Raw genomic sequence first — 15,975 nt, forward strand, 5'->3', positions numbered from 1 at the left:
CTTAGTGTGCCGTTATAGTTTCAATATCTGCATTATCTAGTTAGTATAAATTTGGCTGTTACACATCAGCTGTTCCTTGGGATAGGCCCTTTGAAGAAGACCTGATTTAAACTATGTCTCAGAGAAGCCCTCGCCACTTTAATTCTCAGCATTAGTCATGGGAAATCATAACATAAAAAATGCATAACTTTAAACCATTAAGTAAATGTCATCTTTATTGTTAGACTGCAAATTCCCAACCTGCTGACATTGCTGCAGTATTTGCTTTTCCTCTGATGTCCACAATTACAGACCACGTTGACGCTTACAAAAGTAATTCCACAATCAGTCAATCGGTAATGGCTAACTAGTGCTGCCACCGTCCTTGCACAGAGTGTATTTGCACCTGCTTGATATATATGCGTCTTCGTGCATGTGAGCATTGTCATGCAGTCTGTGCAGGAATGTGCAGTGTAAATTTCCTTATTTTAGGCCAGGCAAACGGGCATATGCACAACTTGGTATTAGGCTCAAAGTGAGCACATTTTAGAACAAACCAAGTTGCACTCTTATTGGTAACATAAACACTTTCTCTTACCCGTTAAAGGAATAAAACCTTAGGTATATGCTTCTTCACGCCCCCACTCTTGAGCCTCTTTGGCTCGACTGCATTACGTCTGTTTATTGTTTTAAAGCATTCATGTGGTGTTTACTTTCTTATTCTCTATTATTTCAGTGTTCTTGAAAGCTGCCCTACTAACTAGTAAAAGGTGGTAGTGCAGGGAAACACCTCCCAAGTTGTAGCCTGAGGTCTTTTCCTCTTCTCTTAAGCTGGGTACACACTACAGAAATTTCAACCAACTTCTTATGCCGAGCGATTTTACATGCGATCGATGGTCCGATCGCTCGGTCCATGGACTGCATACACACTAGCCTTGTTTAGGACGATAAAGGGAAGAGCGGACGTCCCTTTAGCGACTTTTTACAGCCATGTTGTCGTGAGCAATGACTGTAATTTCGTACTCACTGTTGTGGATCGGTTGGAAGTTTATACACACTACTCAACGGAAACGAGATTGGAACGAAAATATTAAACGGTACGGCCAACCAAATGAGGCAACAATCGTCCATTTGGGCAGACTTTCGACCATCGTGTCACTGCACACACTGACCTGACTTTTGAACGAGAGGTCGTATGTCGGCTGTTTGAGCCGATTATTGGACGAAAACAGTGTAGTGTGTACCCAGCTTTACAGCTCGGGCTGTAAAGCAGGGGAGGCGAGCAGGAGGACCAATCAATGGAATCTATTTGCTGCTTCTGTATTGCAGAACTGGCAAAGCCCTTGGAAAATGGCGGCATGTATCAGCCACGCGACTCTGGATAGGAAGGGGAGAGGGCAGTGTCTATTAATTAACTTATCTTTGCTGGTGTGGATTAAATGGGGTTACATCTTGTGTATATAAGCGTCGTACAACATTTCACAAATACTACTAACCCATAAATATAAAAGCATACGCAAACTAGTTCCCAATGCTCTCTGCCAGTTAAACTCCATGACCCACTCTTATTCCTTTCTGATATTTTTGGCATGATCAAGTAGTCCTTGAGAATGATCAGAAACCTAGTACAACATCCTTTGCTAATTAGAACACACCCATTATTAGCCCGCGTTGCCAGGTTAGGGTTCTGCAGGCATTTCCGTGAGTTTTCCTAAAGCATCTGCAGTTTCATAGTTAACTTTTATTTTCGCACTCTGTCATATAGTCTCACTAGTCTAATTTTAGCAGTAAATGTGTTTAGAGCTGATAACTGTGTCTCAATCGACAGACCTCCGGGGGAAAAAAATAAAATATAAAATTCATAGCTTTTGCAGATCCTCTTCAGGCAGGTTTTAATACCTAAAACCAAGAACCTCAGTTACGCTGCGTCATTTATTCTGCGCTCCTACACAAGACAGATATGTGATAGTAAGGGATAAGCACAGCTAATATTGACTCATATAATATAAAATACAATATATGTAAAAACCAATAAATATAAAAGAAACTCCGTTTAAGAAGCAAATATAAAAAGATGAAACATTTATTAATATTAAAATTCAATTATTTAGTATCTGATCAGACCAATTGCAGAGCTGGAAAGTAGTATTCAAAAGTAGCTATGGATTCCACATGTAGCGTGAATTTCAGCAGCTTTAACACAGATCACATAAAAGCACCACGTATTGTAGTAACTGATTCAGGAGCCGAGATATCAATTGATGCAAATGGATCCTTTTTTTTTTTAGGAACACAGGTTGTCCCAATTTTATAGGTTTAGTTTATCAATATAAATAGACAAATATGTAATAGATATACATCTGACCACATCTTTCATGTGCTTCTAGTTGTTCTTGGTTCCTTCAGCTGCAACAATGGAATAAAGTCCAGTGCATTCAGTTATTAATATTATGTGTATTTATATGAAGCTGACGCATTTCTCTGCAGGAGCATAGGTTCAGACTTTAGAGTATGGTATTTAAACCTCAGTCATTTAATCCCTGCAGATAATTCATCACTTTTTAGCTGAATAAGAGTTTATTGATCTTGTTTCAAGCTAGATCTTATTCAATTAAATTACAACGTTATTCAAATTACATAGAAATTAATTAACTTTGCTTTGTCTTGTAATATATGAATTCTGGTCTTTTGGTTATAAAGCTGAACTGAGGCAATATATAGATGCACATATAATGCAGTTGTCGAAGTGGACATTTAAAAGGGATGGTATGGAAGTTTAGAAGTGGCGGTATGGGAAATGTTAGTGAATTGAATTTCATTGCTTTACAATTAAGACAGTAGGAGAAATGACGTACCAATGTATACTTCCTCACTTCGACCACTGCGTATATGGTAATTCAATTTGGTATAACCACCATTATCTGAAATTAATTGTAAAAACTGTAAAAAGGTTACATTTCAATAGTTGGATCTCATAGATAACTGTAAAACTTGTCATTCAGTGACCAAGTGTTAATATTACATAGAAAATACATTTAAATTATTGTACTTGCCTAACGATGGAAATGTTGTTTGTCATATAATTTTAATAGGAGGTCTTATTTGATATTTTATGTAGTTCAACATAACATTTCTTTTATTCAACCAAAACTCCTATCCATTCTCTCCATCCACTGCACCGATTACTTTAGCATCCTTACTGCCATTCTCCTCGGCCATCTATCCCCGCTTCAATTTGTCCTAAATGTGGTCACTAAACTGATCTTCCTCTCACCTATCCACGTCCACCAAACCACTTTGCAAATTCCTGCACTAGCTCTCCATATCCTTCAGAATCTATTTCATGCTACTCAACCTCACCTACAAAGCCCTTAAGTCTCAGATCTACCTCTGACCTGCGTCTCCTTCTCTCTGCTAATCACCCTTCCCTCCTGCCTACAAGACTTCTTCTGTGCCACCATGGACCTTTGGAATGGCCAACTGTGCCTGGTCAGACAATCCTCCAGCCTTATAATATTTAAACTCTCTGTGAAAGCCCAGCTCATATTAGATCTTGCCCTACTTGCACTTATTCACCCTCGCCAATCTCAGTCCTGAATTACAAGGCTTATCTTGATGTAATTCAGGCAGAGGTTTGTTTAAAATGTATCCTGGTTTTTACAGGTTCTGTAGTAAGAATTTGTCTGACTTCACTTTCATGCTGCAGTCACAAACATGGAGGTTCAGCGTTTGTAAATTCCTGCTGTATCTCCATTAACTGTAGTGTAGAATGTTCCAGAGTAGATAATACCAAGTTTCCATTTTAAGATGGCGGCACATCCAAATATACTCCACCCGGAGAACAGTAAATTGTACATTTCAAATTAGAGTCGGTATCTCCCTACCATTGTCATTGTGGAGAATAGATAGCGGGTGCAGGGAGATTTGAGAGACCATTAGCGGCAGAGTCGGGCTGGTTGTGGCAGAAGTGGCAGGGTCTTCCGCTGTTAGCTGTGCTTCTAATATTATCTCTACCTCTTACTGCTCCTTTAAATATCACTCTACTTCCACCTGTAGAGAAATTAGAATTTATAGAGCCATCAATTTAGTTTCACTGTCTGTCTTTTCCTTTTCCTGGCAAGCTGAACAGTAGTTTGCAATAGTGATCAGTTTAGCCCAGGCCATCCTAACAATAGAGTATATTCAGTATATTGAGCTGAATAAACACAACCTGTGTTGTATTATGAGTAGCATTTGCAATCCCTAAATGTTGATCATAAAATTATATTTGGCCTATCTCAATAACCAGTAGGTAATTATCCTTTTTTTGGTTCAGCCCAATCAGTTTTTTTTTTGTTTTTTTTAGCAGTCTGCCTTTAGCCTGTGTTAAACCCTGCTCAGCTGCTTCATATCCTCCAGGTTTAACTTCACTTGGGAGATCTGTTTCGAGAAATTGGCGAATATTTGCCAAATTTAGGTGGTAACACGTAAACATAATCTCCAGTTCCTCTTTGAACTTCTGGGAATCTTGTCTAATGTTTGGCAGATCCTTAACCAAAGTTCTTGGGTCCGTAAGGGCCGGGGAACGTGGACAGTTGGTTGTTTGCCAGCACATGTATAAGCGGATAAACACTTGGGGCTAGATTTACTAAGCTGCGGGTTTGAAAAAGTGGGGATGTTGCCTATAGCAACCAATCAGATTCTAGCTGTCATTTTGTAGAAGGTACTAAATAAATGAAAGCTAGAATCTGATTGGTTGCTATAGGCAACATCCCCACTTTTTCAAACCCACAGCTTAGTAAATCTAGCCCTTGGTGTTCCCTCAGCCCATTTGCCTCTTATTCTTCTTTAACCCCCTATACACATTTATACTTTCCCTCTCTCTTGTAACCCCTACTGCTTATCGGTGAGATATTCTGTGAGATAAGTCTGCACCTTCATCTCTCTCCACTCCCATGGATGGTGGTGCTTGAGCTTATAGTGCATCTAGTGGAGGATTTTATTGCATTATATACAGAATATTATATCCAAATATCTTCTGGAGTTTCTTCCTCTTTATTCACAGTTTACCAGGGATAGTAGGATTAATAAAGTAGAGTTGATTGGTGTCACATCTCTGCAGGACATAGTTCTGAAGAGTATTCAATTGTCCTTTAATTTATCTTGATTTTGTTCACATTTCTCTACTTTCCTTCTGTGAGAGGCTTCTAGATTGCTAGCATAATTGTTACCTTTCTGTTGTACTTTCCTTACACCGGTTAAATGTTTCATTGAGCCAGAAGAATCTGGGTATACATCTATGTAGTTATCGTGCAGATCACAAGATTCATGTTTTATCGCACCAAAACACATCGCATCTGTTGATTTGGTTAGCTAAACATCCTAAAAATCATGGTCAACGATGGAACAATGTCGGGCAAATATGTCAGTGTGTGTATATACTCACGACCAGCAGTGTAGGCAGATATCTGTAGAGTGTACAGAGTCACAATAATTTCAGCAGATGGTTATGACAGATGAAGATCACAGATCTGAAGGTAAATTGTGTAGGTGTGTGCACATGAATTAGTATGCTCATTGGGACTTTTAATCATTGGTGAAATTATTATACAGAAATTGCAAATAAGATTACATAGGTGTGTACCCAGCGTTAGATTCTGTGGAGATAATCTAATTGCTCCATTTCAAATGCTTCATGCTCAAGAGAAGATGTGTCCCAAACTCAGTCCTAAGGAACTACCAACAGTTCATGTTTTCTGGATTTCTGTCTGTATAAACAGGTGGAGTAATTACGGACACAGCCAAACAGATTAACTCTCCTGTTTATGGTTAATAAAATTGTGAAAACATGAACTGTTGGTAGCCCGTGAGGACTGAGTTGGGACATCTGTGGTCTAGAGATTGAGGAAATGACTCCTTTTTAGGTATGCCACTACTTTGTATAGTCACAACTCTTGTCACCATACTTTACTGACACCAGTTTTCTTAACTCCATTTACACAGGGCTTTCACATTCATGATATAACTTATTGAGGACGACCTGTGGATTTATTATAGAGATTACTGTTCATATCTGAAGAAGGAATATATTTATAATATCTGATGAAAATCTATAACCTACTGTGCATTTGTCTCGCACTGTCCTCTCCCTCTCACCACAGCAGACTCATGGACTTAGGTAGGGATGGAGAATAAGGAAAGTTTTTGGCTTTACAATGGCCACTTTCCTGGTCCGTATATGTTTAATATTTCTCTCATACCATTAATTCCTCCTATAATTCCATAGCCTAACCAGTCTTCAGATCTTCTTTGCGAGTCCATCCATTGTGTGTGTATCTTGATACTTCTTCTGCATTAACACAACTGTGAAGGCTCACACTGGAACCCAATACCTCCATTCACATGGGAACACATTCCTGACACCACCTTTTGCTCTTCATAAAATGTACATAACTACTAGGTAGTACTACAATCATTTATGTAAACAATAAATCCATGCATAGACAACTTGCAGAAATAATTCTTACCAAATGTATATCTGAGAATTCAGGATGGTAAAAGACCATATACTTGAGGCCTGGTAGGAGAGAGCCTGCCAAGCGGGCAGTCACTGGCTGATGAGTTAGAAGCACCGCCATATGGCGTTCTAATTCAGAAGGTAGAAGAACGTTGGCTAGATTTAGTTTAGTATAAACCCTTCATTTATTTCATGTGTATTATTCAGCTTCGTATTACACAGCATTTGATATGTATTGTCAAATACTGACTTTTCTTGTAGCTTAAAAAGAACTCTCATTAACCTGAATTTACTGACAAAATCCACCATCCTCCCAACTCTCAAAATGGTCCAAAATCGTTTCTCAGTTATTCACCCTAACAGAGCACCTACCTTCTTTATGTTTACCATAGATGACCACAGGAAAACATCTCCACTCTCCTGATCTGTAACATACAGGGGCCGAACAAACCCCAAGTAGCTGATATAAATAAATGAATCTGTCGCCTACTAAATTATAATAGTATACAAGTTAACCCGTGCATGATACTCATGCATTCTAGTCAAATCAAGCTACTTAAGGTGTTAAAAAGGTTCTTGTCATGCATTTGGGCCATAGCCCAGGCCTCCTCAGGGGAAGAGCGTTACTTCCCGACGTAAGCGCCCTTTTCTAACGTGGTTTTGTCCACATGTCACCACCTCATCATTCGTCTCCATCACCTCATCCTTCATTTTCATCGACACATCTATCCAGATGTCTATCCAGACACAGGGATCTCTCTCAGCGGTCCTGAGTATCACACTCCTCTCACTCGGTCACCCCCGGCAACCACCAACCACTCCCCACTGTCACCCCCGGCAACCACCAACCACTCCCAACTGTCCCTTCTCCTTCAAGAAATATATATATATATTTTTTTAAAATCTTTATAAACACTTTTAACAATTAACAAATTAAATTAACAAAATAAAAAGTCTTAGTATACCAAATTTCAGCCCTTTCTGAATTTTTTTCCCCACACACACTAAGAATTTAGTAGGTCAGTGTATAACTCCGCCCAGCAGGTGGCGCTGCAGCTTGGTTTTATTTTTTCCACAAACACACAGACAGACAGACTAACACACGCCACTAAGCATTTATATTATAGATTGTAAATATGCCATTTATACTTATGTATGCACCTCTTCCTGCTCCCTTCTAGATTTGATTTTAATATAATATAATTTTTCAGTTTCATACCATCAAGGAAACTTGTGGGAAAAGACATTTGCTCCAGTTTTCATAACAACCGATCATACATTTGCATTATTTTTCTAAAGCATACAAGGAATATGACACTAATCTGGTTGCTATGGTTTAAATCAATGTTTTCCTGTCCACCCATTTTTTTTTAAATTACTATCCAATTAATTTCAGGGATATAATTATTGAAAAATGTTATGGACGGAACAGGACAATAAAATATAGAAAGAACCAACCGTTACCCCATTCCATACATACAAAGTATTTCTTGTCATTCTCCTCTTCTAGTGACGACGTTACTAGGGTTTATGGGCCCTGGTTAATAAAGGCTTTTGTTCATGCTGACAGAAGAAGATATTTAGTACATGAGCAACATCTGATGTGATTTGTTTTCTGCATACAGACATTGTATACCTTTTACACTTCCATTTTCAGAGAGTAGTAAACATAATCTAAGCGATCTATGTTTTGCATTTTCAGTTTGCATATAGCTTTAAATGCTGTTGACAAGCTTGGTTTAATGTGTTTGTAACCTTTGCAGGACCAATGGCCTCTGATTGGTTGGTTTAGCTCAGGGTTAAAAAAAATAAAAATGTGACAGTCCAGTGGTCATTGAACTATAGTTCCCAACATTACCGTATTTTGTTATCCAGCATGCAAAACTTAATTCTTACTGCATGATCAAAGAGACACAAGTAAGGACTGCATAGAACTCGTGTTTCTGAGATTGTGGGGCAGATTTATCAAACCTTCTGCAAAGGAAAAGTGGAAGTGTTGCCCATAGCAACCAGAACCTATCATTTATCTAGTGGATCATACTGTATGATAGCTAAAATCTGGTTGCTATGGGTAACACTTCCACTTTTCCTTTTCAGAAGGTTTGATAAATCTACCCCTTAGTGCATTACTTTAATCATTTGCTGAAACTTCCATTTTACAGTAGCAGGGTTTTAAATGACAAAGCTTTTGGCATAGTCCAGGCAGTATATCCGGAAGCGTGCAACTGCTGTCTGATGCATTTTTCTGACACAATGGTCAGTCATTGTCTCATTGATGGCTTACTAGGGTAAGTCTGCAGTCTGGCCAGTGGTTGTTTGAATTTTTTTTAACCATTTTCCATAATAGGTTATGTTATCCTTGTGATTTTATGTGACAATGAGGGAGGCAGAGTACAGCATCCAGTATGAACATAAGTTTTTCTGCCCTGATACTGAGTGGAGAACATTATTTAAGTTGTACAGTCGTTCTAGGCTAAAGAAACATTTGTGTGCGCCTGAAAAAAATATTTTCATATTTTCTAGAGAAGGCTGTCCATTGAGTACTGGTCCCACACCCTTTGAATTTCACATGAATGCTGTTTACTCAATCATCCAGAGGTTGTTCACTATACATTGTCATATGTATGTGAGTGTCTGTTCCACATCTCCATGCCACTAACACTACAGCGTATATATATTTGTGTTTATATAGTTATATAATATAGACTAGAATTGGATAATGACAGCAGAGCATGTCTTACATAAGTTCTACATCCTCAAAGTTGCAGATGTAGAACTTGTGTAAGACTATATAAGAAACACATGTAGCTTTTTCATGTGTATGAGTAGATTTAAACATGTAACATGTTAACTTTGTGGACTTGCTCACACCGACATACCTCTCGCACCTGTGTTTTTCCTGGAGCTCCTGTGGATCAAATGTAAAATAAATTTCGGCTTGTAGATGATTGATTCCTATGCAGTGAATGACAGAAGAAAGTGGTGCACTGTATAAGCCATGTGGTCCCAATCTGCACAGTGTTATTCATAGGGACGTACACCCTGCAGAATGGGAGAAATACAACCTTGTGTATGATCCATAATGTGTCATACAGATAGACATGGCTCTTGTTTGTATTTAGATATGACTGTTTTGCCTTTTGTGTAGTAACAACACCAATAAGCTAAACATAGTAATAGTAGACCTGGTCGGTTATGAACCACTTTATCCACATTCCTCCAGTGCCGCTCTGTGTGCACAAGTGCTTCTAACTATCACCAAGTACACTACCAGGTGGACTCAAGCAAACTATTAAATCAGTCTGCACTTACTGTGACAGGTCGGTGGATGCACTGGAAACGTTACATGAAGGTCCAACATAACGTTGAGGGCCACCCACTTCGTTCATTTAAACTACTACTCAGTGTATCTTCACTTTATATACAACGAGCAAGTTGCTTAGTGAGTTTATAACTGGCCAAAGGTGCAGGAGGGCAGAGTTTTACTACAAATGCAAATAAACAAGATCCCACATCATTCAACTGCCAGCCAACAAAACAAACCTAAAATTATGAAACCTGCTTCAAATGTATCAATAGTAAAAACAGAAGTGTTTGTATAAGTTTGCAAATACATTTCATGGTGCTTCCAGTAATAGGATGGCTATAACTTTAATCAATGAGAGTAGCAACATTGAGTTCCATATCCCTTTTATATTTTGTGTGTGACGTGTGTCCAATGGAATTTTCAGTTTTGAACTCGACTCACTGGACGTGGTAGGTGAAGACCAGGTAGCAAAACAAAGCAGTGTTGCTTCTAACAAAGTATGTTGTAAGGAAGAGTAGTTCTACAAGCACTGGTTGTAGATTACATGTATGATTTCTGGAACACGCTTCAAATCTGCATGAAAATAAAGAATATAGTGCTTTGGATTGAGTAGAGGCAGAATGGGAAGAGTATTGACACAAATGAATCCAGGTGCTGGTGACAACGATAATTATGTACCAATGGCTTCCTGTCTACTGTGTGTGAGCTTCCATTGTATCCCTCCTAGACCGTTCTATCCTCCTCCTAAAGCAGATGGCAAATTCAGTAGAGACTGTTGCTGTGTTAATTAGTAATCCCAATTAGACGTTTCACTTTCATGGCTTAGAATGACTTTGTTGGCTTCCTTAGTCATCATAATCATCTATAATTAGTGATGTCATTGTGAGGCAGAAGTACCAGGCAGCACATTGTGAGTTAGAGGAAAGGAACAAGCAAATCTTCTAGTAATGCCAGGTTCTGTCCCATGTCTATAAAGAGGCGCTACTTCTGTTTCTGTCAAGATTGACAGTGTCTGCAGATCCAGGGGTATAGTGAGCTCACTGGACAAAGCACGTAGCTCCACATTTATGTAGAGATCAGCACAGTGACAGCATACACGTAGTGATAACCTGCTGCATAACAGAAGAATGGAGACATTATAACTGTTTGAAAATTCTCTGGGGTCATGGGTTTGATTCCGACGAGGGCCGTGTGTGTGTGTGTGCCCCGTGTGGTAGGGAATTTAGATTGTAGACTCCACTGGGGCAGGGACTGATGTGATTACATATTCTCTGTTAATAAATACATCTTGAATAAAAGTTACTTCCTTTGCTATGTTTCTCACCAATGCCGAGCAAGAATCTGAAACCTTTTAATTGTTCCCTACCCCCATTCTGTGTCTCATGTGCTAATATTGGGCTTTGAATTGATGTAATTTAATCTCTGCCACAGAGGATGTAAAATGCTGGCTTTTCCCGGCAGCAGGATGGTCGGATCAGAAGGATTATAGGTACATGTAGAGTGCAGAGGAGGGGAAGAGTTGTCACAGTAACACGTCAGGGCTGGGTTATTTCTCCTGGAAACCAGCACTTCCAAGGACCATTATTACGTTCATGTTCCAGCCAGTATGTATACAAAGTAAATGTCAGTTATATGGAAAGTAAGGTAATTAGTCAGATGCACCCTTACATGTACAGGATTGCTGGGTAAGCCTTGATATGACAAGTTAACCTGCTGGTGTTTCATGGAACTCTGAGGATGTGGCCCCAGCAGTGGGTGGCTGTGACTTTATCCAGCTGTACCTGGCAGTGTCTGTAGCTGCAGCTTTCTAGTAACTGAGGACAGATTGACACTCAAACTTTTGACACAAAATGTTCATGTGTCTTAGCTGGCTCACGGCTAAAGAGAAATGGGCTGTTGACAATTGGCTTTCTCCATTAGCTAGAGAAGCACAAGACTCCTAACAGGGTTAGGCGCCTCCTACAGGAGACGGGACTTCATTAGGGAGCTCAGTTTTTCCCCTGTACATATTTTTAATCTGTCCTCTGGTATCTTAGTTTGTTTCTGTGTACAGGCTTCTGGGTATGGATTTTTTTTTATTTATTTATTTTTTATTCCTCTTTTTTTGGGGAAAGGATGTTTTTGCTTTGCTGTAGCAGAGATGTTTTTTTTTTTTGGTTTTTTTTTTGTTGTTGTTGTTTTAACATCCTAAACACCCTCAATTTCCTAGTATACCCTTAGTAAACTGTATTCGTGTGACTGCTACCAGACAATGCCCCCTCAGTTTATGCATACCAGCAGCTGAGACCCTCCAGGGTTGGTTAAGCTGGTAACTTATATACCGAACTTTCCCACTACACTTTTGTCATCCATCACCCATCCACTTCATCAGGTAGGGACCAAATCTCTGGCAAATTCATTGCACAATTTTCTCTATTGGTGGTCTCCTTCTCTTTTTGAGGAAGGGGAAGTCCAGGACCAAGGTGGATCAGTCTGTTGTCTCTGTCGCTTTGGAGCATCCAAAGAATCCATCAGATTTGTATTATTCTTTATATGGAGAACACGTATTTGGTGATATGTAACTTAATGAAATTAAGGCTTTAGTTAATAACAGTAAAGCTGATGATTGGTTACATATTTTCCTATATTCTATGGTTCCCAATGGTAGGTGGTTCCTGTGCCCAGTGACTTGTACAATGAGAAGTGCATGTGCTGCTTTAATTGCTAAAGTTCTCCTTTTATGGAGCGTACAATCCTCTTTGACATTAGATGCCTTGATTTGTGTTGGGATGTCCGACAAAGTGTATGGGACAGGGTGGTGGCATTTGGGAAGATGGAGTTGAGTGGAGCAAAGTTTTTCATTTGTGTAGTTTAATTATTAAAATAGAAACGTGTTGAATAAGACACATGTTTAGTGGCCTTCCTTGCAGACACAGATAATTTCACATTTCTAGGGGTACTTAAAGCAGTGTAAAGGAAAAAGATTTGAAAGTGCCACATACAGTAAAGGCAATTCCCCATGTCCACCTCATTGTCTTGATTAGACTTAGAAGCAGTTTTGCAGCAGAAATATTGAGGAGGTGGATCTAAAGTGGTAGATAGTAAGGGATTGTTGTTACATTCGCAATTAGCGCAGGGTGCCTCATCAGAGGTTTTCTCATGCCCACATACCAAAGTGCACTTTTAGTTTGCGGAAGCGTCTCCAAAGACTGGAAAGTAGGTGTGCACCTTTATGCATTGGGTGGAAAAAAGTGGTCCCAATTTACTAGGGATTAGTGACATCAATGGGGCAGAAAGCCATGTAAAGGTGAGGTCACTAATTCCTGGTAATGCTACGTTCTCTTGTATGTTGGCTCAGTCAATTAGAAAAAGAAAAAGGGGATAAAGAGGAACGGAGAGAGTTGCCCGAGAATAGTCACAAAGGTGGACAGTTTGAGGTAAATTCTTATTGCTAAAGGGAATATATAGAAATTGGAGAGTATGGAGAAGTAGGGAGTGGTACAATAAGGAAACGGCGACAGAACTCTACAAGAAACCGTGAAATTAGACCCAGAAGTAATTGGAACTCCCGTTGAATTAATGATTTTATGTATAGGATAATTATTGGAAACATGCAGAGTGTATACATATCCAGTTCCTCTCCAAATCCTGTCACCTCCTCCTCCGTAACATCACGAAAATCCATTCACTCCTCTCTCAGGAAGCAACCAAAATCCTGGTCCATTCACTCTTCATTTCTCGTCTCAACTATTGCAACCTCCTTCTCACTAGCCTTCTTGACTCTCACTTTTCTGACCTTCAATTCATACAGAATGCTGCGACTAGGCTCTTCTTCCTTTCCTGTCACACATCCTCTGCTTCTCCTCATGTGCAAATCCCTTCATTGGCTCCCTATCCATTTCAGAACTCAGTTTAAGCTCCTTACTCTCACTTATGAAGTCCTTACTGACACTTCTCCCCCTTACATCTCTGACCTTGTCTCGAGGTACATGCCTGTCCAACACTCCGCTCCACCTCTGACCTCCACCTCAAGTCACCTCTCACTACCTCCTCCCATGCTTACCTGCAAGACTTCTGTCGTGCTGCCCCCATTCTTTAGAATGCCCTACCCCTACTCAACTCTCCCCCAATCTTCAGTCCTTCAAACGCTCACTCAAAACTCACCTTTTCAAGCTTGCCTATCCTACCACCTCCTAACCATCTTATCCATCACCATTCTCTCCCAGTTGGTCCTACCGTCTCTCACCACCCCTCCCTCTAGAAAGTAAGCTCTCACGGGCCTCTCTACCAATTGTCCCATGTCTGTCCGCAGTCTGACTCCCTTGTACGTCCTGTCATGTCTTTTGCTGCACTCCGTGTGAGTCCCCACAGCATTACTCACACTCATCTGTGCTACTTATAAGTATTACATCATTTATTTGTTACCTACCTCTGTATCCGGCGCTACGGAATCTGTGGCACCTTTATAAATAGTAATAATAATAATAATACTGTTTAACCGTATAATGATGATAACCATAATTGTTAAGAGTGTACTAAAGTAGAAATAAGTTTGTAGACACGGGTTCAACAGTAATTATTTTAATATTGAGATGCTCTCTAAGGGTAGCTAGAGATTTATTGAATGAGAGGTAAAAATGCTAGCCTATCTATTTATCATTAGTTGTGATATATGTTAATCATAATCCCTATCAGTGTCATCCTGTTGTACCAAACAAATTACCTTGCATCCCTATTAATCTTTATTCCTATTCTAATATATATTTTATCTATTCATATTGTACATGCATGCTTGTTTCTATATGTTCTATACTGCATTTTGTTTCTCCACTTATGACTAAATATCTAGCTTCCGTAATTAGCTTTGTCATTAATTAGCAACGCATGAGGACACCATTTGTGGATTACTGTATCTGGTTGTAGTATTCCTTTGTGCAGTATAGACTTTACAGTGTCATAATGATGTGTTTTATCTTTACGCTGGCATTGCTCTAAACATTGCATTGTGAAGTTTGGCACAGTCTTCTCGTATCCTTTGCGGAAGCTCAGTTTCTTGTGTAATGGAAAGTTTTTGTAAGTAAATATCCCTGTGGTTTGTTCCAGGAGATCGAACCTGATGCTAAAATTGATGGAGAGACTGCATCGGATAATGACAGTAAAACAGACCCTGCCGGCACTCAACAAGGCACTCCCACTGATGACACTCCTGAAGTCCTCAACCGGGCCTTGTCCAACCTGTCATCCAGGTCATACGTCTTTCATATTATGGTCATACGGTCTTGTGTAATGTACAAAGTAAACACTATTGTCTTGTGTACCTTACCAAGTGTTATTTCTACCTGCACTCAGCAAAATGAACTACTTTACTACAGTTGTGTTTGTTTAGCGCATGAGGGTTAAATGCTCATTGTGATGAGAACATCACTGTTAATGAAAAGAGACAACTGGCTGTTGACTTGAATGCATTCACTAACTGCACTGTAAGCAGATTACAGGGAAACCACTGCACTGCTAAATCCCAGCTGGCAGAGATACTAATGGATTGGTGCAATGATGAAAATAAATCTCTTTCTCTCGGTCTGTTTTAAACCTAAATTTAATGTTCTTGGAAATGGTTAAATCTGAGGGTTTCTTTTATTCCTAGTTCACATTTTCTTTATTAAGGTTATTAAGTTAAAAATGTTTTTCCTTCTGAGGGTTTACCTATGTGTTTACTTGGCTGTGTTCACTAAAACATCTCAGAACTGTAAATGGATTTAAAGGCTTCTTTTGATATTTTAAAATACCATGATTCAGCGTTCTCTCTACTGATTAAGGCATGAGTAGTACCATTGCTAAGTGATGTATCATTCACATGCTGTATCCTATCCTATATCCCGCAGGTCTCATTGAATGGTACTCTTCCAAATGTCAGCCTAACAGATTACATTGTTGTGTTTTAAAATGTGTAGCACTAACATTTTATTTTTTTAATTACTTATTAATTCCTATAAAGCTCTGGTAGCAGTTCCCATCCATGTGTATGGTGGTGTCACAGGGGCACTCCTGTTCTCACCCATGTTAGATAAATTGTATTATCCATTTGAGACCGTAAATGCTGAATTTATCAAGGTTTCTGTTACATTATGTTTAAATGTGTCTAGTCTGCTAGAACAGGGGTAATTTAGGAGTGCTCCTATGTCCCCAGATGCCTTTGGAGCAGCCATGTTTGAAA

At 39.3% G+C, this 15,975-nt stretch overlaps 1 protein-coding gene and 1 long non-coding RNA gene across 5 annotated transcripts in view; one reads left to right on the plus strand and one right to left on the minus strand.

Moving 5' to 3' along the window:
- Positions 1-15,975, plus strand: part of CDS2 (CDP-diacylglycerol synthase 2) — a 40,822-nt gene that overhangs the window by 6,420 nt on the left and 18,427 nt on the right. The window contains exons 2-3 of one of the 3 annotated variants that reach the window (XM_075207391.1): positions 11,214-11,426; positions 14,865-15,007. In XM_075207391.1, coding sequence (XP_075063492.1) covers positions 11,415-11,426; positions 14,865-15,007 — 155 coding nt within the window. In that variant the 5' untranslated portion in view covers positions 11,214-11,414. The remainder of the gene's footprint in view (positions 1-11,213; positions 11,427-14,864; positions 15,008-15,975) is intronic. The other 2 variants (XM_075207389.1, XM_075207390.1) reach the window with 2 other exon arrangements.
- LOC142151587 (uncharacterized) lies at positions 1,703-9,901 on the minus strand. Of its 2 annotated transcripts, XR_012691211.1 has the most exons (4): positions 9,788-9,901; positions 9,355-9,517; positions 2,835-2,900; positions 1,703-1,924 (listed from the first exon to the last, which is right to left on the minus strand). It is a non-coding gene; the product is annotated as an uncharacterized LOC142151587 (long non-coding RNA). The 2 variants fall into 2 exon arrangements; XR_012691210.1 differs by lacking the exon at positions 1,703-1,924 and having other exon boundaries at positions 2,032-2,900; positions 9,788-9,900.

This window comes from Mixophyes fleayi, chromosome 4, assembly GCF_038048845.1.
Source record: "Mixophyes fleayi isolate aMixFle1 chromosome 4, aMixFle1.hap1, whole genome shotgun sequence".
Taxonomy (NCBI): domain Eukaryota; kingdom Metazoa; phylum Chordata; class Amphibia; order Anura; family Limnodynastidae; genus Mixophyes; species Mixophyes fleayi.